The 23282-nt window shown below is 40.0% G+C and overlaps 1 protein-coding gene across 1 annotated transcript; it reads left to right on the top strand.

The window, feature by feature from the left end:
* The first annotated feature begins 6240 nt into the window (after positions 1-6240).
* ADH5 (alcohol dehydrogenase 5 (class III), chi polypeptide) lies at positions 6241-22446 on the top strand. Its single transcript, XM_077762346.1, has 9 exons — positions 6241-6345; positions 10706-10807; positions 12413-12554; positions 13066-13153; positions 17053-17272; positions 17424-17684; positions 18911-19046; positions 21820-21958; positions 22140-22446. Exons 1-9 carry the CDS (start codon positions 6334-6336, stop codon positions 22162-22164), a joined length of 1125 nt encoding a protein of 374 aa, XP_077618472.1. The 5' UTR covers positions 6241-6333; the 3' UTR covers positions 22165-22446.
* Positions 22447-23282: the final 836 nt, after the last annotated feature.

Genomic DNA, 23282 nt, shown 5'->3' with positions numbered 1-23282 from the left:
TTAAAAATCTTCTCTGTTCCACCTATTCATCCCTCTCTCCCCCCCATCCCTAGGAACTACTGATTTTTTTAAACTATATCCATAGTTTTGTCTGTTTCAGAATGTTATATTGTTGGAGTCATACAGTATGTTGTCTTTTCAGATTGGCTTCTTTCATTTAGTAATATGCATTTAAGATTCCTCCACGTCTTTTCAGCGCTTGATAGCTCATTTCTTTTCACCATTCGACAATATTATATTGTCCAGATGAACCACAGAGTATTCAACCATTCACTTACAAAAGGATATTTGGTTGCTTCTAAGTTTTGGCAATTATGAAGAAAGCTATAAATATCCATGTGAAAGTTTTGGCAATTATGAATAGAACTGCTATACAATTTGTGCAAACTTAAGGTTTCAACTTATTTTGGTAAATATCAAGGAACATGATTGCTGGATAGTATGGTAAGAATATGTTGTTTTGTAAGAAACTGTCAGACTACCTTCCAAAGTGGCAATATCATTTTGCATTCCTACCAACAATGAATGAGAGTTCCTGTTGCATTTGGTATTCTGTCTTGTATTTTGGCCATTTGAACAGGTATGCAGTAGTATCTTCCTGTCTTGATTTGCAATCCCCTAATAACATATGTTGAATACTTCTTCATACTTCATTGTCATACATACATCTTCTACGATGGGGAAATTGTTCAAATCTTTTGCCCATTTTTCAATTGAGTTGTTAGGTTTTTTTTTATTGTTGAGTTGTAAGAGCTCTTTGTATATTTTGGAAAAACATCCTTTACAAATATGCCTTGCAAATATTTTCTCCCAGTCTGTGGCCTATCATATTCTCTTGACAGTGTCTTTCACAGAATATAAGTTTATTTTCATGATGTCCAGCTTTTCAACTATTTCTTTTATGGATCATACCTTTGGTATTATATTTAAATATCATTGCCATACATAAGGTCATCCAGATTTTCTCCTGTGTTACCTTGTAGGACTTTCATAGTTTTTTATTTACATTCACATCTATGGTCTATTTTGAGTTAATTTCTGTGAAGGATAAAGGTGTGTATCTAGGTTAACTTTTTTGCATGTATATTTCCAGTTGTTCTGGAATCATTTTTGAAAAGACTATTTCCTGCATTGTGTACTGTATATTGCAAATGTTTTTTGCTATGTTGTCAAAAACCAGTCACTATATTTATGTGGGTCTATTTCGGGACTCTCTACTCTGTTTTATTGATCTATTTATTTTTGCTGATAGCACACTGTCTCAATTATTATAGCTTTACAGTAAGTATTGAAGTTGGGTAGTGGGAGATCTACAACTTTGCTCTTCTCCTTCAATACTCTGTTGACTTATTCTGGGTCTCTAGCCTCTCCATATAAACTTTAGAGTCAGTTTCTTGATATCTACAAAATAACTTGCTGGAATTTTGAGGGGGATTGTGTTGAATCTATAGATCAAGTAGGAAAGAACAGACATATTGACAATATTGAGTCTTTCTACCCATAAACGTGGAATCTCTCTTCATTTCTTTCATTCTTGTTTGATTTCTTTCATCAGTTTTACAGTTTTCCCCATATAAATATTGTACATATTTTGTTATGTTTACACTTCAGTATTTCATTTTTTTCTACAAGCTAATATAAATGGTATTGTTTTTAATTTCAAATTTCACTTGTTCATTGCTGGCATATAGGAAAGTAATTGACTTTTGCATATTACCTTGTATCCTACAAACCTGCTATAATCACTTATCAGTTCTAGGAGCTTTATGTGGATTCTTTCAGATTTTCTACATAGGCAATCATGTCATTTGTAAACAAAGACAGTTTTATTTCTTCCTTGTCAATAACTATACCTTTTATTTCATTTTCTTGTCTTATTGAATTAGCTAGGACTTCCAGTAGATGTTGAAAAGGAATGGTGAGAGGACATCCTTGCCTTGTGCCTGATCTTAGCAAGAAAGCTTCTAGTTTCTCTTTATTAAGTATGTTGTTACTTGTATATTTGTTGTAAATGGTCTTTATCAAGTTGAGGAAGTTCTCTTCTATTCCTAGTTTCCTAAAAGTTTTTACCATGAATAGGTGTTAGATTTTTTCAGATGCTTTTTCTACATCTATTTTTATGATCATTGTATTTCTTCATTAGCCTGTTGATGACAGATAACGTTAACTGATTTTCAAATGTTGAGCCAGCCTTGTATATCCCATGTGGTCATGCCATATAACTCTTTGTATAAGTTATTGGATTCAATTTGATATCATTTTGTTAAGGATTTCTGCACCTAGGTTTATGAGAGATATTGGTCTGTAGTTTTCTTTTCTTGTAATGGCTTTGTCTAAATTTGGTATTAGGGTAATGCTGGCCTCAAAGAATTAATTAGTAAATATCCATCTTCCTCTTCCTCTGTCTTCTTGAAGAAACTGTAGATAAATGGCATATTTTCTTCCTTAAACAGTTGGTAGAATTCACCAGTGAACCCATCTGAGCCTTGTGCTTTCTGTTTTAGAAGGTTATTAATTACTGATTCAATTTCTTTAATAGATATAAGTCTATTCAAATGGCTTAGTTTTCTTTTCTGAGTTTTAAACAGATTGAGTCTTTCAAAGAATTTTTCATTTTATCTAGGTTATCAATTTTGTTGGCATATACATTTGTTCACAGTATTACTTTATTTCCCTTTGGATGTCCATGGGATCTGTAGTGATGTCCCTTTTTAATTCCTGATGTTAGTAATTTGTGCTCCTTTTATTCTTAATTTGCCTGTTGAAAGGCTTATCAATTTCATTGATCTATTCAAAGAATCAGCTCTTGGTTTTGTTGAGTTTCTCAATTGATTCCTGTTTTCAATTTCATCAATTTCTGCTCTAAATGTTATTATTTTTCTCCTGCTTACTTTGGATTTTATATTCTTCTTTTCTTACTTTCCTAATGTTGAATGTTAATGATTAGTTTCAAATTTTTCTTCTTTTCCAATATATGCAAAGCGATAAATTAGCACTGCTATTCCTATTAGCACTGCTTTCACTATATACCACAAATTTTGTTGTGTTTTCACTTCCATTTGGTTCAAGATAGGAGACAAAACAAAACTTTCTTTCCATCCTCCACACCGAACAGCTTGCCCAAGACCCCATTTCAACTCTGGTAACTAAAACCTATTTATAGGCCAAGTCCTTCATACTCCCTGAAGTCACAAAAGTGTGAAGACACCCCTATGACTAGATCTCTCTGGAGTTAACTCCCAGACTTCATCCACACTAAGCCTCTAGAAATTCATCAATTACACTTCACATTTTCCAAAACCAACACTGGTTCCCCCAAAGGTGGGTTTCTCCTCCAGTAAGTTGTGATTCTCTGTACCCATTTAACTTTCCAATTCTAGGGTTATTGGTTTGCTCCCTGTTCTCAATTCTCTGGCAGATCTAAGAGGAGTTTTTGATTTCTCAGTTTGTTCAGCTTTTTACTTTTTGTTAGGATGGAGTGACAACTTTCAACCTCCTTACATGCCAGACTGGAAATTAGCAAACTAGCAAGGTACTACAAGAAGGAAAATGTTTCTTCCCAGAAGACAGACAATATATTTACAACTGGGAAAAGAACATTAACTCTCTGTTAAAAGCTTTCTTTCACTAAAAAAAAAAAAAAAAAAAATGCTTGCTACATTCCAAGCAGAAGTTCGATCACATACAAATGCCTGGAATCAAAAAAAGAGAACGGTCCTTTTAAGAAAATGTTCCATAAGGTTGGAATGAGATTTGTGTAGTGGAACAGCAAATCATAAGGATGTAGAGATAAGTAGGAACCATATTATGCATGAACCTGACTGACCCAGCTAGTGTCTAGATTTTATTCCTGTCTCAGCCCTTGAAGATTTTTAAATAGTCGAATGACATTTATTTCATTATAATCCACAGGATTCAAAAACTACAAAAGGTAGTTTTCCTACAAAAGGAAATGGTATGAATTCATGTAGATCTCTCTGTCGATCAGAAAGATCATTAAGGGGGTATTAGTTGGAAATGCATTATATTCAGAGGCCTGACAACAAAGACATCAGATAGGGGGCTTTTCAGAAACCCTGTAAGACACAGTGAGATCCTAAACTAAGGCAGCAGCAGTTAGGGGTGGGGGGCTAGGGGAACAGAGCATGGGGACAAAAGATGTGAGAGGTATTTTGAGTTTGGTGCCAGATTGGATGCAGGTCCTAAGGGACAGGGAGAAGTTGTGATTTCCAGGTTTCTGGCTGGGGCAAGTAGTCAGATGGTGGGGCCACAGAAAGACGGAAGGAAGAGTTCATTTAAGGAGAAAAGATGATGAATGAAGACAGATTTCTAGTAAGCAGTTGTACGCCCAAGCCTGGAGATGACCACACCCATCCTTATTCATACTCTAGAAGCTGTTCTTCTATAAAAATAAGTTAAAAGTCATGATGTAGGTGAGAGGGTGGGGTAAAGGGAAAGACACTGGAGAGATTTTTTTTTAATGTTTATTTATTTTTGAGAGAAAGAGAGAGAGAGGACAGGCAGAACGCGAGAGGGAAAGGGGCAGAGAGAGCGAGGGAGGCACAGAATACGAAGCAGGCTCCAGGCTCTGAGCTGTATGCACAGAGCCCAATGCAGGGCTGGAACTCACCAGTGGAGAGTTCATGACCCTACCGGTGAGATCATGACCTGAGCAGAAGTTAGACGCTTAACCCACTGAGCCACCTAGGCACCCCTGGAACAGAATTTTTTAGATCATCAGCCCTTAAGATACATACTGAACAAAAAGAGCCACGAAAAAGACTGAGAAGCAGAGAAAGAGAGCGCTCTGGTAGAGCTATTTTAAAATAATTCAGCATCTACAACAGAGTTTAAGAGTAAACTGGCAAATACTCCATCTTCCCTCTCTCTCCACTGTGGCCACTCCTAAACCACATCATATCAAACACGTTCACTTTCCAGAGGCTTTTCACTCACTCGTACTCCTAGCAGTTTTCTTTCTGTATCCTACCAACCGCTAAAAGACTACTCACCCTTCAAAAGCAGCTGGAATAGGACCCTGGCAAGTTTCCTGAACGGGTACCTCCTTCGTCTCTCTTTTATCATTCTTCTCCCAGCTCAGTTTTCCCATCAACGGAGAGTCTTTTTTTTTTTTAATTTTATTTATTTTTACTTATTTATTTTTTTACAAATAGTTTATTGTCAAGTTGGTTTCCATATAACACTCAGTGCTCATCCCCACAAGTGTCCTCCTCCATGCCCATTCCCCCCTCCCCCCCATCCATCAGTCCTCAGTTTTTGTCAGCATTCAAGAGTCTCTCATGGTTTGCCTCTCTCCCTTTCCCCCACCATTTCCGCCCTTCTTCTCCCCCTTGTTCCTCCGTCAAGTTCCTCCTAATCCTCCTATACGTGCAAACATATGATATTTGTCCTTCTCTGCCTGACTTATTTCGCTCAGCATAACACCCTCAAGGTCCATCCATGTTGCTACACATGGCCAGATTTCATTGTTTCTCATTGCCATGTAGTATTCCATGGTATAGATAAACCACATCTTCTTGATCCATTCATCTGTTGATGGACACTTAGGCTCTTTCCATGTTTTAGCTATTGTGGAGAGTGCTGCTATGAACATTGGGGTACATGTGCTCCTATGCCTCAGCATTTCTGTATCCCTTGGGTAAATTCCTAGCAGTGCTATTGCTGGGTCATAGGGGAGTTCTATTGTTAGTTTCCTGAGGAACCTCCACACTGTTTTCCAGAGGGGCTGTACCAGTTTACATTCCCACCAACAGTGTAGGAGGGTGCCCGGTTCAACTGAGAGTCCTTTGAAGAGCTAGATCTTACTCGTGTTCTCAAGTCACAGTGCACCCAGTGTCGAAGGAGCACAGAATGGTGCAGGCCTCTCTTTCTCAAGTGCTTCCAGTTAAATTCCCGGTCCCTCACCTTCCACATCTGTCCTTCATAAGCCTTATCTACGCTGCCTGGCTAACGTTACAAGGGAGGAATAAACTTCCTCACACAGAGGTTCTACATCTAGCCAGCGGGTTTCTGGCACAAAGCCGCTGCCCTCCAGCCTCGTGGAAACGCCTCCAGCTGTGGAGGGAAAACACGTGGGCGCGCGCTGGCGCGCAGTCGGCGCCAGACTTTAGGCCCCGCCCTCCGCGCCAAGACAGCCCTTGGGAACTCCGCCTTCACGCTCCGTCCCCCGGGGCAGGCGGAGGCGGGACCACGCCGGGCGCACACCCGGCCCAAGCCACGCCCCCTCTACGCCGGGCGCACGTCCCGCCCACATGCCCAGCCCGGTGCGGCCCACCCCGGATGTTCGCCCCTCACTGACCGGAGTCCGAGGACATGGCGAACCAGGTAGGCCTGGCTGTGCCGCGCGAGCAGGGCCCGGGAAGACTAGAAAGGGAAAGCATGGGGTGGAACCGAGTCGCTGACTGCGCCGGCCTCGACCGGTAGACTGACATCAGCTGCCGGATCTGAAACGGTGCCTCGGGCAAGCTGCTCTGCAGGAAGGAAGGGAAAGAATCTTTGTTTGGGCTCCTTACTTGAAAAGGCTTCGCTGCTTTGGGGACAGCCCGAGCGTGGTGAGGGTGGGCAGAACCTGAGAGTGGGGGGACGGGGGTGTCGGCAGAAATGGTTTAGGAGCGCTGATGCTTCGCGTATGCAAAAGTTAGTTACTTGCCGGGCGTCACCTTGCAGGTAGCAGAACTACAGCCAGAGCCCGTGCTCCTAACCTTAAGTTGTTGCGTTTCATGGTTGTAATTGTTAATTGAATAATTATGGTGCCACCAAAGAATGTTATTTGGGGAAGACTCCTGGGTCCCTTTCAGTAGTAGCATTTTTGAGCACTTAAGGCACCAGAACGTACCTCTTTTGATCGTACTGCGACACTTTATGCGAGTACTGTCACCATTTTGCAGACCAAAAATTGAGGCTTAAGAGGTTGGTTCTCCTGAGTGGTCACATTAAGATAGTGAGCCAGGAACTGTTCCAGGTTCCTGAAATATACATTAGACGGTAAAGAGGCAGAAATGCACGAATAACATGAATGATCAGTCTAAAGTTGCTTAGTGTTTTAATGTTTTGCAAACTTTAGAAAGATTTATGACATTAAATGTTGCGGTTGAAAAGAAATAGTAAACTCTAAACGATCTTTCATACTTCACAAACTGGCAAGTTGTTTTTCCCAATGAAGACGTGCCTTTATTTGGAGACGGTAAAAAATTATAATCCTGTGATTGTTCAGATTTGAAGTGAGGCAAAGTGGATTTAGGGTGGAGCTTGTTTTGCCTAGAATTGTCATTAAAAGGAAAAGGTTAATCTTTCAAACATTCCTCAAAATGGGGAGTGGGGGTATAAAAACTTAGATTATTGGGGCAACTGGGTGGCTCAGTCAGTTAAGCATATGACTCTTGGTTTGGGCTCAGGTCCTGATCTCACCGTTGGTGGGATTGAGCCCTGCCTGGAGCACCTTCCTGACCGGGTGGAGTCTGCTTGGGATGCTCTCTCTCCCTCTCTCTTCCCCCTCCCCACCTCATGCATTCTCTCTCAAAATAAATAAACTTTAAAAAATTTTTTTTAATTTAAAAAGAACTTAGATTATGGATGAATTAGGGGCACCTGGGTGGCTCAGTCACTTGAACTGTCTGACCTGATTTCAGTTCAAGTCATGATCCTAGGGTCAAGGGATCATGTCCAGGTTGGGCTCTGTCACTGAACATGGAGCCTGCATAAGATTCTCTCTCTCCCTCTGCCCCCCCCCCCAGAAGATTATGGATGAATTCTATTTATTCTTGTTGCCTAAATTCTCTAGGATATGTGACTATTTTGAATTTGACCTTTGTGATTTTGAGATTTACGGTACGTAGAGGTGAAAATATTCTAATGCAATGTCTGAATTTTTTTTTACCATCAGATTTAATATCTACACTTTAATTTTAAAAATAATAATTTCCAATTTACACAAGCCACTCAACTCTCTCTATAGTTCAACTCTCCTTTTCTTCACTCAACTCTCTCTATAGTTCAACTCTCCTTTTCCTCCAGTCTTCGTTCTACTGCTACTAATAAATATTACTTGTTTCTGCAAAGCTATACTTATGCCAAGGACTGTATCGGGGACTTTTCATTCATTTTCATTTACTCCCCACAATAGCTTTTTATATCTGTAGGTGTTTAATTACTATTATTTGTAACTAACTTTTTCTCATTCTTGGATATCCTAGTAAAAAGTGAAGTTATTTCAAATCCACCAATGAAAGTTAACACTCTTTCTCCACTTTGTGCCTCTCCCTGTAACTCACACTTTTTGTAAGTGTTGACTTTCAGGTCTGTCTCCTATAAACTCAGCAGTTTGCAACCTTTATTCTGTCAACACATTTCATAAGCATTATGTGAACTGCTCAAAACTTTCTAGGGGAGGGACGGAAACTAGGTGACAGAGATTAAGAGCTCAGACTTGCATACATAGAATAAAGATGTCATGGGGATATAAAATACAACATAGAGAATAAAGTCAGTAATATAGTAATAACTTTGTATGGTGACAGATGATAACTAGACCTATCACGGTGATTATTTCTTAACGTATGTAAATATCAGATCGCTATGTTATCCACCTGAAACTAATATAATATTGTATATTAACTGTGGTTCAATAAAAAAAATTTTTTAACTCTGCTCACTACACCTGGTTCTCTAATAAAGGAGGCCTGTACTGACTAGAATTTCTAGGGCAATGCTATGCTATAAAAATATGATACAAGTTCCATATGTAATCTTTATTTTTCTAGTAGCCACATTAAAATTGAATTAAAAAATAAACGATTAATAAAAAATAAAATTGATTAAAATTTAATCCAATTTACAGTAATCCTCCCTTATCCAGTTTCATGTTCCACAGGTTCAGAAGCAGGTAATCTTCCTTCTGACCTATTGTCAGAAGGTCCTTGGTAGCCTAACACTACATCACAATGCCTGCATCGCTTACTTCCCTAAACCTCACCATGTAGGTATTCTGTCATCTCACATCAGCACAAGGATGAGTACATACAGTGCAATAAGATATTTTGAGAGAGAGACTGTATTCACATAACTTACTACAATATAATTCTGTTAGTTCCTTTTTCCTGATTTATAAATTAAACCTTATCATAGACATGTTTGCATAGGAAAAACAATGTATATAGTTTCAGACATCCACTGGGAGTCTGAGAATGTATCGTTCACAGATAAGGGGGAATTACTATATTCAAAGTACTGCCTTGACATATAATTAATATTTTTAAATATTGAAATACTTACACTTTTTTTGTACTAAGTCTTCATAATCTGGGTGCCTTTTACAGTTTATATCAGTTCAGCTTGATAGGCACACAAGACACGTGGCTGTTGTATCGTATAGTACAGTTAAAAGAGGTAGATACAGTAATTTTTTAAGTTTATTTATTTTGAGAGAATGTGAGTAGGGAAAGGGCAGAGAGAGAGAGAATACCAAGCAGACTCCATGCTGTCAGCACAGAGCCCGATGCGGGACTCAGTCCCATGAGATCATGGCCTGACCAGAAATCAGGAGTCACTGAACCACCCAGGTGCCCCTAAATATAGTATTTTAAAGTGCCTCATTCTGATCCTCCTTATGCACCTTCCCACCTTGCAGTTTTGCACTAAACGGTGTTAACTTAAACCAGCTTTAGTAAAGGAATTCCACAGGGTATGTGTTAAGCATTCAGATTCCTTGGATCCTATGCCAGACCTACTGAATCAGATTGTCTAAGAACGTGTATTTTTTTTAAAAGTTTTTATTTATTTTGAGAAAGAGATTGGGAGAGCAAGAATCCCAAGCAGGCTCTGTGCTGTCAGCCTGACACAGGGCTCAGACTCAGGAACCATGAGATCATGACCTGAGCCAAAATCAAGAGTCCAACACTTACCTGACTGAGCCACCCAGATGCCCCAGAACCTGTGCTTCTTTTCTTTTTTTTTAAATATTTATTTATTATTTAGAGACATAGTGCAAATGGGGGAGGGGAAGAGAGCGAGGGAGACAGAGAATCTGAAGCAGGCTCCAGGCTCTGAGTTCAGCACAGAGCCCAACACAGGGCCCAATCCTATGAACCACAAGACTATGACCTGAGCTGAAGTTGTACGCTCACCTGACAGAGCCACCCAGGCACCCCAGGAACCTGTGTTTTTAACGTGCTCCTAGAAGATCATTAAATATTTGATTAATAAAACTTAACCAAAAGAGGCTTTTACAACTGACCATGCAGTCATCTCAGTTAAATTTTTTTAGTGAACATTACTTATATGAAATCTAACACGCAAGGGGCGTATGGGTGGCTTAGTTGGCTAAAGTGTCCAACTCTTGATTGGCTCAGGTCATGATTTAATGATTGGTGGGTTCAAGTCCCGCATAGGGCTCTGCACTGACAGTGTGGAGCCTACTTGGGATTCTCATTCTCCCTCTCTCTCTGCCCCTCCCCAGCTCACACACATGGACATTTTCTCTTCATCTCTCTATTGGAAAATTTTTTTTAAATTTTAATAAATAATCTTAAAAACATGCAGAGTAATTCTCTGTATCACTTAGAGGTTATGGTTTTTGTGCTTCTGTAATATATTTTCTAAGATTAGTAATCAGACTTTAAATTAATAAGTGGTTCATTATTATGCAGGAGGATAAACAACTTGCGCTCTTTTTTTTCCCCCGTCTCAGGTTGTCAAGTGCAAGGCTGCAGTTGCCTGGGAGGCAGGAAAGCCTCTCTCTATAGAGGAGGTAGAGGTGGCACCCCCAAAGGCTCATGAAGTGCGAATTAAGGTAACGACACATCGAGGGCACTGGAAAGGAAGACTTACAGTGAGGTCTCTGGATAGACGAATCCTCTGCGGACGAATCCCCAAGGACAGCGTTAGGGAGAAAGTATCGAAAGTCCTCCAACCTGGGAATCACAACATCCTCTTACTTTACCCGCTTCACTTTTGCAGCACTCCTCTCCCTCTTTTTAGCTTTTGATGCCGAGCTGAGCAGCCTTCCCCAGGGATCACTGGGTTACTGCAATCTATCTTCCGTAGCCTGTATTTAAGTTGACTTTATAGGAGGCTCCCCTTTCTGCCAAGCCCGTTACTTAAAATGTATGATGACACATTTAAAACAAAAGAAGAAATGGGCTTCAGTTTTGTTAGCAGAGGTTTCAAATAAGATTTGGGAAGAGGTTCCTGATTTGATTGGAGCAACAAACAAGTGAAGTCTGCTTGCTTGGAGAGCTTTATTACTGACTCTTACAGGCAAGGCCAGGGTTCAGGGGATTCATTAGTCTATTGCTTCCCAGCCTCTACTCTGGCAGAGAAATGAAATTACCCCTGGAGAGGACAGTATTGCACAAGGCAGCCAACTGGATATTTTTAGCATTCTACACTTGTTTTGATGTAAAATTAAGACTTTAAAGTAGTGACCATTGAATAAAACTAACATTCTAGAAAAAAATAAGCTCTTTTTTGCCATGAATTAGAGTATACTTTCCCCACCCTGCCTCCAAACAAATGGTTATGCTCCCAGGGATCAAATATCAGGTTGAGGAGCCCAGGGCCAAATAACTTTGCGATTCTTTTCAACCCAGACCCAGTAATTTTATGACAGTTTATATGTTTTTCTTTAAGTTCAGAAATGAACCTGATTGTGATTTTGCCACTGAGAAAGAAAATGTGACCTGGGATACTAAGATGAGCTGTATGGGGCACACAGTCTTCCCTGAGAAACCACTAACAAATAGCAAAGAATGTTACCTTGTAAGCGGGTACATAGGTGAGAGACAAAGAAACAAATATAAACCTCCATGGCTTCCTTTCTGTGCTTTAAGTGGTTTGGAAAGATAAGCTACTTAAAAGCCAGAGAGACAGGAATAAAGGGCTATTTAAGTAGAAATTGTGTGTGGCTGCTAAAAAGGGAGGTGATTTCACTAGAGACTCTGAATTTTGGCCCAATTAAGCAGGCAGGCATATTTCAGCAGTAGTCCATACCTGCTTAGCAATCACATTTGTCAACAGTCACGAGGACCCCAGCAGAGAAATGGCTCCTCCTGCTTTGTACACAGGTCATGTTCCTCTCCACACCTGTAGGCACGGTGCCCGTGAAATCACCTTGTTCACCTTCTCTTGCTAGCATGCCCTGAAAAGGGATAGACGTGCCGTGTCTCTTTTCATATAAACACACCACGACTTCTATGTATCACTAAAAAAAAAAAATGCTGCCAATTCCAGTTAAGATACCATAGATTGTAAGCACTTACTGATTTTAAAGAGGTTAAAATATGAAAGAAGTATATCTTAGTATCGATGAAATACAGTATTTAAAATGCCTTTCCTTTGACCTGTATCTCTCCGGATTCCATGCAAACACGCTTAAGTGCTCTTGATATCCTGCTAGGTTATCGCCACTGCAGTTTGCCACACTGACGCCTATACCCTGAGTGGGGCTGATCCTGAGGGGAGTTTTCCAGTGATCTTGGGACATGAAGGGGCTGGGATCGTGGAAAGCGTTGGCGAAGGAGTTACTAACCTGAAGGCAGGTAAGGAGGATATTTGAACCGCTCTTAGTTTTATAGTTTCAGCTTATTTCTACAAGGAAATTATTTTTCTGATAAGCTATACATTGTTTCTTCACAAACAAGTTATCACCTGAGTCATTTGTCAGGAAGAATTTTATTCCTTATCTGGGAAACACAAATATTTGTAAGTTTTTTTTCTTTCTGATTTTGCAAGGTACTGTTCATCTGAAACTAAGTATGCTCCCAAACCAGTTTTGATCAATTAAACAAGAATTTTTAAAGATTCATCGGTGAGTCAGTATTTTAAAGCCCATGACTTGTTCTCCAGTTACAGTTTTAAAAGCTTCAGCTCAATAGCACTGCATAGTCAGGCAGTGTCTGAATGACGTTACACAGGTAAAATTCAGAGGTCAAATTTTTAACTTTGCAAAGCCGCACGAGTTGACAGGAGTGGGAATTTGCAGGGGCTGATGTATCCATTTAGAAACAGATGCTACCTATTCAGAATAATGTCTTTGCATGTGTTTCCCAGGTGATACTGTCATTCCACTTTACATCCCACAGTGTGGAGAATGCAAATTTTGTCTAAACCCTAAGACAAACCTTTGCCAGAAGATAAGGTTAGTATCTTTGTTATTTGGTCCTTAAAGTAATAAGTAATTGTGTGGCAGTCTATACTGAGCATTCTACATGAATTATTTCATTCTAGCTTTATGGCACCCTCACTCTCACTAGTATCCCCATTTTCATAGATGAGAAAACTAAGACTCCAATAAAGTGGTATGCCCAATATCATCGGCTATTAGATAAAACAATTTTATTTATTTTTTATTTTTTTTTAATGTTTATTTAATTTTAAGAGAGAGACAGTGTGAGCAGGGGAGAGGCAGAGAGAGAGGGAGACACAGATTCAGAAGCAGGCTCCAGGCTCTGAGCTGTCAGCACAGAGCTTGACACAGACTGTGAGATCATGACCGGAGCCGAAGTCGGTCACTTAACCGACTGAGCCACCCAGGTGCCCCAAAACAGAATTTTCTGAACCCGTTATTCTTCCATAACACTTGGCTAAATTTGCCAAAATGTATATTAAGAAGGGACACACTTATGAAATTAAATAGAATCATTTTTATGAGCCGTTTTATTTTCCATGAAATCAAAGTAATGAAACTCAAGGTTACCCGGAAGACTACAAGAGAAAAAATAATCCCTTGACATGGAAAAGGTAGTTACTTTATTGTAGTAAGGTAACAGCACTTAAAAAACTATTTCTTTGAAGGAGTTTAAGATCTTGTGTTCCCCTTTTTCCTTTTTATTGAGGTAAAACATCTATAATAGTACTATAAACCTTAAGTGTACAGCTCAATGAATTGTTACGTATGTACACACCTAATGGTTATAACCACCCAGATCAAGATAGAGCACCCTTCCAGCACCCTACAAAGTCATTTGTATCCCTTGCATGTCAGTACCTGCCTCTCTCAAAGGGAACCACTGTTCTGATTTCTTTCACTACAGGACTTCATATACATAGAATTACATACTGTGTGCTCTTTTGTTTGGTTTCTTGCGAGGTGTAGACACTAAGTTGCTCTGTGCATCGCCTCCTTTTGTTGCTCTGTCATATTTCATTCCAAATATTTATTTATATATCCATTTATCTCTATTTATCCATTCCCCTGTTCATGGACATCTAAGTTGCTCCATAAATGTTTGGGGCTGTTGTGATTCATGCTACTGTGCGCATTCCTATGCACAGCTCTTAGTGAAAGTGTGACTACTTTCTCTTGGGTATTTTCCTAGGATTGGAGTTGCTGGATACAATATTGTGATTTCATTTCGATGACCAGAAACATGTTCCTCAGATGTATGGAGTCTTCTGCCATAGTTTCTGGCTCATAGCTACTAAAATTTAGTAGAATTTCCCAGTGCTGTGGGCCATTAAAGTGCCTTTGTTATGTTAGTGAAGGTGACTTTTGGAAAGCCCTTAGGCAACCTAACGATGGCCTGACCTTTGGTAAGGAAAACAGGTGTGGAGGTTGAATCAGTCAATGACTTAGTCAATCATGGCTGTAATGAAGCTTTTATAAAATCCCAAAGGGACAGGGTTCAGAGAGCTTTGGGGCGAGTGAACACATGTAGATTGAGGAGAGTGACATGCCTGGAGAAAGCATGGAAACTCCTCAACCTTTCGCCATACTTCATCTTATGCGTCTCTTCATCTACCTGTTGATTCATATTCTGTATCATGTCCTTTAATAACCTAAGTTAAGGAGCACCTGGGTGGCTCAGTTGCTTGAACGTCCAACTCTTGATTTCAGCTCAGGTCATGATCCTGGGGTTGTGGGATCATCAAGGCCTGAATAGGGGCTCTGTACTGGGTGTGGAGCCTGCTTAAGACTCTCGCTCACTCGCTTGCTCGCTCTCGCTCTCTCTCTCTCCCCCTCTGCCCCTTGCTTGTGCTTGCTTGCTCTGTAAAATAAAAAAATATAAATAATAACACGGGCGTCTTCGTGGCTTAGTCGGTTAAACCTCTGACTCCTGATTTCGACTCAGGTCATGATCTCATAGTTTGTGAGTTCAAGCCCTGCATCAGGTTCTGTGCTAACAGCATGGAGCCTGCTTGGGACTCTCTCTCTCCCCCTCTCTTTTTCCTCCTCCCCTGCTCTCGCTCTCAAAATAAGTAAACTTTTAAAAATAACAATAACAGAGGTGTTTCCATGAGTTCTGTGAGCCAAAGAAATTAAAAGAACCTAAGGAGGAAATCTTTGGAACCTACAATCTGTAGCCATTGGGTCAGAAGCACTGGTAACAGCTTGGGGCTTGCAGCTAGCATCTGAAGTGGAAGGTAGGGACAGTCTTGTAGGACTGAGTCCTGAACCTGTGGGATCTGACACCCTGCTGGTGTCCAAGAATTGCTTGGTGGTATGTGTAAGGGAACACTCCCCATCCACACATTGGAGCTGGGTCCGTGACCTGGAAAATTGAGTCACATATGAAAGATCGTGTGTTCTTACTTTTGTTTTCTAGTGCCGTTGACAAAATTAGTTTATATTTTTGGGAAACAAGATGTCTTCACTTTATAACATAAGTCCAATTAATTTTAGCAAAGCTAGAACCCAAATAAACCTCATTTTGAAAGGTAATTTCAAACACAGTCCAACAGCTTGGGATGTATCAAGTATAACAATGGTGTTGGGCTTTTTGTGGCTGTCTGGAGCCTTTCAGAGGGACAAGTCCTTTCAAAGCACAAAATGTATCCCACGTCACCTTTTGTTCAAGAAACTCCTCTGAGATAGAAACATTAAGGAAGGCTATAAACAAACTTATTTGCTCTGAGAGATATAATAGTTATTTGTGGTAGAGCTTTGTCATAGATTTGTTTTTTGTTTGTGACCATATTTTTCTCTCAGAGGAAATGGATTAACTCTTGAGTTAAAGGCAGTCCATTTTCTCTTCATCTGTGTATTTGTTTATTCCTGTTTATTCCAAAGGATTAGCCTAAAAATGTACATCAAATTATAGTGCATTATTTTTAAAAATAATAAATATTTATTAAAGCACTCTGTGCCAGGCACAGTGGTAATACCTTATATAACACTTCATTTGATTTTTATAACAATCTGTAAGATACGATTGTTTCTTCATTTTCTAGTGAGGAAACTAAGCCACAAATGTTAATTAACTAGCCCAAGAGCACACAGGATTTGACCCCAAGTGTGTATGACTTTAGGGCCCGTACTCCTAAGCAGGACATTACCTTACCTATCTATTTAGAATATCTAAAACCATTTTGATACCATTTATCATACTGATTGCTTTTCTGAGGGTTTTTTTTTTCATCTTTTATTAGTGTTACCAACTACACAGGCAACAAACAAAGTTACAGAGAAAGAAAAGATAACTTGAATCCTTAAGGATTGTTAGGTTTTTAACAAAGCTTCCTGAAAGATCTATATTAGCCAGTTTGGCTATTTTCATCACCTGATCTGCATAATTGCTCACAATCTCTGTGTAGATTCTGGTTTGGGGTGTTTGCTCATAGTCTTTTCATGGAATTTTATTTTTTAAATATTTATTTAAAAGAGCACACAAGCAGAGGAGGGGCAGAGAGCCCCAGATGGGGCTCTATCTCACAAACTGTGAGATCATGACCTGAGCCAAAATCAAGAGTTGGATACTTAACTGAGTGAGCCACCCACGTGCCCCTGTGATAGAATTTTCAAATTATTTCATCTGAGCCATAAGTTGTATCTGTTAAATTTATCTCAATACCTTGACAACAGGATCCGGAAGGATACTGAGTGTTGGAAAAGATATGTAGGATTATAAGCCTTTTGTTAGGTTTTCTAATAAGGCATTGCTGAAAGGTGCTAAATTATTAATAAATAAATAGAAATTCGACTTTGGGGCTTAGCACACTTTTCTGTTTTCCTGTCATATTTATAACTGATTTCTTTTTCCTGTGGATTTTGGAAAACCTGATTTTACCCTGCCTTTCTCCTTTTTTAATTTTCTTTAGAGTTACTCAAGGGAAAGGATTAATGCCAGATGGCACTAGCAGATTTACTTGCAAAGGAAAGACAATTTTACATTACATGGGAACCAGCACGTTCTCTGAATATACAGTTGTGGCTGATATCTCTGTTGCTAAAATTGATCCGTTAGCACCTTTGGATAAAGTCTGCCTTCTGGGTTGTGGAATTTCAACTGGTTATGGTGCTGTTGTGAACACTGCCAAGGTAAGAGATGGGCCCGGGTTTTAGCTTCCGCCTTCTAGTTTGATACAGCAGAGCTTTGCTGGAAGAGTGAAATTGGCCCAGTGTACAAGAAACCTGGTGATTTCCTTGACTCTTGTGCAACGAGTACCTTACAGACTGTGTTTACTCTCAGGTGGAGCCTGGCTCTACTTGTGCCGTCTTTGGCCTGGGAGGAGTTGGATTGGCGGTTATCATGGGCTGCAAGGTGGCTGGCGCTTCCCGGATCATCGGTGTGGACATCAATAAAGATAAATTTGCAAGGGCAAAGGAGTTTGGAGCTTCTGAGTGCATTAACCCCCAAGACTTCAGTAAACCAATCCAGGAAGTGCTCGTTGAAATGACTGACGGGGGAGTGGACTATTCCTTTGAGTGCATTGGTAACGTGAAAGTCATGGTAAGTGTGTTTAGCTTCATTCCTTTTTTCCTCTAACGTTCTTGTAAGAATAGAGTATATAATACTCTTACAAAATAGGTGGTAATTGACTGTTTATATTACTGATAAGGCTTCGAACAGGAGGCTATTAGTTAAATTTGTGGGGACTCAAAAATTACATGTGAATTTTCAATCGGTCAGGATGTCAACTTCCCAGCCCCTGTGCGTTTTTCAAGGGTCAACTATACATCTGCTTTACTACCCTTGAGCAACAGCATCTCTACACCTCAGTTTCCTCAGGTGTAAAGTGCAGACAGTAATAGCACCTACCTGACATAAAGTCGATCCTCTGCAAAATGTCACTCTTCTCCACCTTCCTTTATTAAGGTCTTTAGAGGTCTGAACTAGGATTTACCTTTAAAACTAGACTGCTGGGACCTCATCAAGATAAAACGTTTTTGCACAGCAAAGGAAACAGTCAATAAAACTAATAGGCAACTGACAGAATGGAAAAAGATAGTTGCAAATGACATATCAGATAAAGGGCTAGTATCCAAAATCTATAAGGAACTCACCAAACTCCAGACCCAGAAAACAAATAATCCAGTGAAGAAATGGGCAGAAGACATGAACAGACACTTCTCCAAAGAGGACATCCAGATGGCCAACAGACACATGAAACAATGCTCAGTGTCTCTCATCATCAGGGAAATGCAGATCAAAACCACACTGAGATACCACCTCACGCTGGTCAGAGTGGCTAAAAAGAACAAATCAGGAGACTCTAGATGCTGGAGAGGATGTGGAGAAATGGGCACCCTCATACACTGTTGGTAGGAATGTCAGCTGGCGCAGCCTCTCTGAAAAACAGTATGGAAGTTCCTCAAAAAACTAACAATTTTTGAGGAACTCCCGTATGANAGGGCACTTGTTCGGATGAGCACTGGGTGTTATATGAAACCAACTTGACAATAAACTATTTAAAAAATAAAAAATAAAACTAGACCACAAATAAAAGCTATAAATTCTTCCATTTTGTGTTAATATTTAACCACATTAATACATTTTTTAAGTACCTTATTAAAACTTGAATAAAATTACACTGACTATTCAGTTGAATCACTTTGTTGTCATTTAAAAAAAAAAATAGTTCTGTGCCACCACCCTCCCCCAGAAAGTTACCGGGGAAGCAGAGATTGTCAGCAGAGTGCACTGACCCCCCTGTTTTGGTCCTGTGTCCCCTGCAGAGAGCAGCACTAGAGGCCTGCCACAAAGGCTGGGGAGTCAGCGTGGTGGTTGGAGTGGCTGCTTCGGGCGAAGAGATCGCCACCCGCCCATTTCAGCTGGTGACAGGCCGCACATGGAAAGGCACTGCCTTTGGAGGTAAGTTAGCAGGTGACACATTTTCTTAGTTGTCATTCCCATTGGCAGCATTTTAATCCCAGGCAGATTTCTTGCTTTAAGAATTTTCATGGGCTGCCTTCTCGTCATTAAGTTATTGCATAGTGAGTTTTTTAATAGGAGGGCTTCGTGGCTAGAGAGAGACTCTGCTTCCTCGAAGCACAAGACCCACTTTTTACACACACAAAATCAGTATCCTGTTAATGAGGACATAGTTGGGGGGTAGGGCAGCAGTCAGAAGTTGGGTGCAGGGATGCAGACATTGTCAGCCACACTCATGTCATGGACTTAAACAGGTTATCGGCATTTCCGCTCATTTTTCCCGCGTCTGGTTATCACTGGATGTGATCATCCTCTTGTCTGTATAGGACTGATTTCAGCAGTAACCAGTACAAAGTCTTCAACTGAAAATACTCTATTAGATAAAGCCTTGGAACAGAATTGAAAAGCTGCCAGACTGATCATGTTTCCCCTTTTGTGATCCTAAAAAGCACATGGTAGTTTGGGGTTGCCTAACTACTGATAGAACGCTAAGAAACAGTTTCCATCTTTTTTGGCTAGGAGGCACAGATCAAGCCTGTGTATCCCAACAGGTGTGAATGAATGAAATCTAAAGTTTTTGTAGGGTTTTTTAAAAGTATACTCTCACCATCCTTTTAGGGGAAAAAATCACTTAGCATGAATTTTCAATAATCTGTACTTAACAAGGTGTTTCTTAAGATCCCCCTATCATGCCTGCTATTTTGAAGGCCAGAGGATAAGCTCAAGAGGGCATAAGGGGGTTTGGCTGAAGTTTCCTGTTATACTACAGAGTTCACCATAAAAAAGTGTCAAGCTAACTAACCTCGCCTTTCCAACAAAATGTACGCCTCTCTTGGGATCTCAAAACAGACTTTTAAAGCCACACATCCTCTCAGGTCCTTAGTGTATTTGAAAGGACATTCTAGGGGCGCATGGGTGGCTCAGTTGGTTAAGCATCTGACTTCAGCTCAGGTCATGATCTCACGGTTCGTGAGTTTGAGCCCTGCGTCGGGCTCTGTGCTGACAGATCAGAGGCTGGAGCCTGTTTCAGATTCTGTCTCCCTCTCTCTCTCTCTGCCCCTCCTCCACTCATTCTCTGTTTCCCTCTCTCTCAAAAATAAACATAAAAAAAAAAAGACATTCTAAACCTGGGGGATTGAGCCGGGGATTGATCAGAAGCCTGCTCCTCCCAGCACTTGCTAGTTGAGAAAGAAGCTGGAGCATTGGGGCGTGATGGGTGTTGTTAAAATATGACCCACAGATGTAAACAGAAGTTTTGGTCTAACAAATAGAGGTGGCTGTACTTGTCTCAGTTACCAGGGGATTTAAAGAAGAAAGAAGGGGGCATCTGGTTGGTTCTGTTGGTAGAGCTTGTGACTCTTGATCTTGGGCTTGTGAGTTCAAGCTCCACATTGGTCATGGAACTTATTTAAAATAAATAAAATACTTTTTTTAAAAAGGGAGAAAGGAAAAGCCCTACAGTTTGTAAGGGAAAAATAACTAGTAGAGGATAGAAGGAGGGAGATTTGGAAAAGGCTGAAAAGTGATTTGAAATGAGCTACAGAGTGTCCCTGGTATAAAAGGTAGGAAAGTTATCTGTTGATTTATTGCTTCTTTCAATACAAGTGAAAGATTAAAGCACTTTTTTTTTTTAAATCTTCTATAGCTAAAAATTTCCCACTTTGTTTTTAGTTTCACAGTTTCTGTTGTGAGATGGTAACCTTAATTTCACTGTTAAATTTAAAACTAAAGAAATAAGGGTTGCCTGGGTGGCTCAGTCGGTTAAGCGTCCGGCTCTTCGTTTTGGCTCAGGTTGTGATCTCATGGCTCATGAGTTCAAGCCCTGCATCAGGCTCTGTGCTGACAGTGCAGAGCCTGCTTGGAATTCTCTCTCTGCCTCTTATCCACTCAAGCTCACTTATTCTCTCTTTCTTTCTCTCTCTCAAATGTATAAATAAAGTTAAAAGAAAAAAAAACGTTAAAACCAAAGGAATAAAAGTCATGTATTACATCAGGTTTATTCTTACTTAAATTTCATGATTATAGAATCTTTGCTGTTGTGGACCTAAATAAGTTTGTTCTAAGACTTCCAGAGTTCTAGCCTGGGTACTTTAAAAGTCTCAATTGGCTAAAACCCTAATGAGATTTTAGTAAATATTAACACAGAAAAAGGAAAATACTCAAAAGGCATTTACTATTTTTTAACTAAAAATATACCTTAAATTCTTCTTTCTCTGTATGCTGGTACTGAAGTTTTTTCAGTCCTCTTAAATTCATGAGAAAAAAATTTCGGTTTTCTTTTAATTTAAATTTTAGTTAACATACAGGGCAATATTGGTTTCTGGAGTAGATAGAATTCAGTGATTCATCACTTACATTCGACACTCAGAACTCATACAACAAGTGCCCTGCTTAGTTCCCATCAACTGTCGGGTCCATCTCCCGCCCACATCCCTCCACCAACCCTCAGTTTGTTCTCTGTGGTTAAGAGTTTCTGTGGTTTGTTTCTCTTTTTCCCTCCTTCTTCCTGAATGTTCATCTGTTTTGTTTCTTAGATTCCACATATGAGTGAAATCATATGATAATTTGTCTTTTCTCTAGGTGACTTATATCATTTACTTTAATACATTGTAGTTCCAAAAAATTTATTCTCTTAAATGCCTGTCACTCACTAAGTAATAAGCATACTGCAAAGATTTGGTGGAAGAACTAATAAGTGGGCGATTTCTCTTAGGATGGAAGAGTGTGGAAAGTGTCCCAAAGTTGGTGTCCGAATATATGTCCAAAAAGATAAAAGTTGATGAATTTGTGACTCATAATTTGCCTTTTGATCAAATTAATGAAGCCTTTGAACTGATGCATGCAGGAAAGAGGTAAGCTTCCTCATTAGCTATACATTATAAAAGGTAGTAATGATTTGGGGTTTATGGATTTTAGTGGTCTTAAAAGATAAGCATTTAGGGGTACCTGGGTGGCTCAGTCGGTTAAGTGTCTGACTTTGGCTCAGGTCAAAAAAAGATATTTAAGACTGTTTATTGCTTCCTTCTCTTACAGCATTCGAACCGTTGTAAAGCTTTAAATTCAACAGAAAAATATGTCCATCTTTTGACCGAAGTTGTGATCCAGCTGAAACAGCCAGACAAGCAGGGAGAAGCTCTTCCAAGATCACAGTCTCTTAGACCTTCTCTTCTACTACTTCTAGAGTAACCTGTTCTAGCGAGTAATATTTTGTGTATAATTCATACATCTCTAATCATGGACAAAGCTATTACGGTCGTAAATTAGCTTTCTGAACTCTCCTTCACATGAATAACTGCTGCTCATTAAGGAATATTCTGACATAATAAAAGTAATTTCTTCATATGTGTGAACTTGTGACCTCTGTTTTATGCTGAATGCATCCTCATGGTTCCCATACCCGTTATCTTCATTCTTTAAAGGAAAGCTAGAGGAAGCAGGGCAGTGGTGAATATCTTAACTGTGCCTTCTTCCATCCTCGGTAACTTCTGCCTTACTTTTACGAGTCTCTGGCTCGTTTACTAAAGAACATTTCCTGGGGCGCCTGGGTGGCTCAGTCATTAAGCGTCCAACTTCAGCTCAGGTGTGATCTCACCATTCATGAGTTCAAGCCCCACATCGGGCTCTGTGCTGACAGCTCAGAGCCTCGAGCCTGCTTTAGATTCTGTGTCTCCCTCCCTCTCTGCTCTCCCCCGCTCGCACTCTCTCTCAAAAATAACAAACATTAAAAACAATATTTTTGATTGACGTGGCTTAATTGTTCCTGTAAATGGTGGTGTTTCTGAGAGAGCACTATTTAGTTGACTTAAAAGAAAGAAAGATAGCAAGGACGCTCAGGACCTCTCCTTTTTGGATTGCTGGTTTATTTGTAGAACCAGGCATTGCAACCTAGGTTCTCTCTCATTTTACCTCAGGGGCTGGAGATGCACTAAGGGGTCCACATGGCCCCAAAATTATTGCTCTGAGAAAGCTGGAAGAAAAAATTAAAACTGGCTTCTACCAAAGCTGTAGGAAATAGGCTTTTAATCTGGTTCAGTTTAGCCTTCCAGGAACAACATCTACCAACTTGGGCAGCTGCACTAAGAAAATGGACAAGTAGTGTGATCATGTGGGAGAGCTAATAATTCTCTAAAAAGTTTTTTCCACCATTAGTTTCCTTCTCGTACATGAGGTATATAC

This window comes from Crocuta crocuta, unplaced genomic scaffold (genome assembly GCF_008692635.1).
Source record: "Crocuta crocuta isolate KB4526 unplaced genomic scaffold, BGI_CrCroc_1.0 scaffold83, whole genome shotgun sequence".
NCBI classification, from domain to species: domain Eukaryota; kingdom Metazoa; phylum Chordata; class Mammalia; order Carnivora; family Hyaenidae; genus Crocuta; species Crocuta crocuta.
This window is presented reverse-complemented; position numbering and strand designations above follow the sequence as displayed.

What these genes read in the sequence shown, in the direction of transcription:
- ADH5 (XM_077762346.1), top strand. An exon ending in CTCATGAAGTGCGAATTAAG is followed by an intron (nt 10,808 to 12,412) that starts GTAACGACACAT and finishes ATATCCTGCTAG; the next exon opens with GTTATCGCCACTGCAGTTTG. An exon ending in TTGGTAACGTGAAAGTCATG is followed by an intron (nt 17,685 to 18,910) that starts GTAAGTGTGTTT and finishes TGTCCCCTGCAG; the next exon opens with AGAGCAGCACTAGAGGCCTG.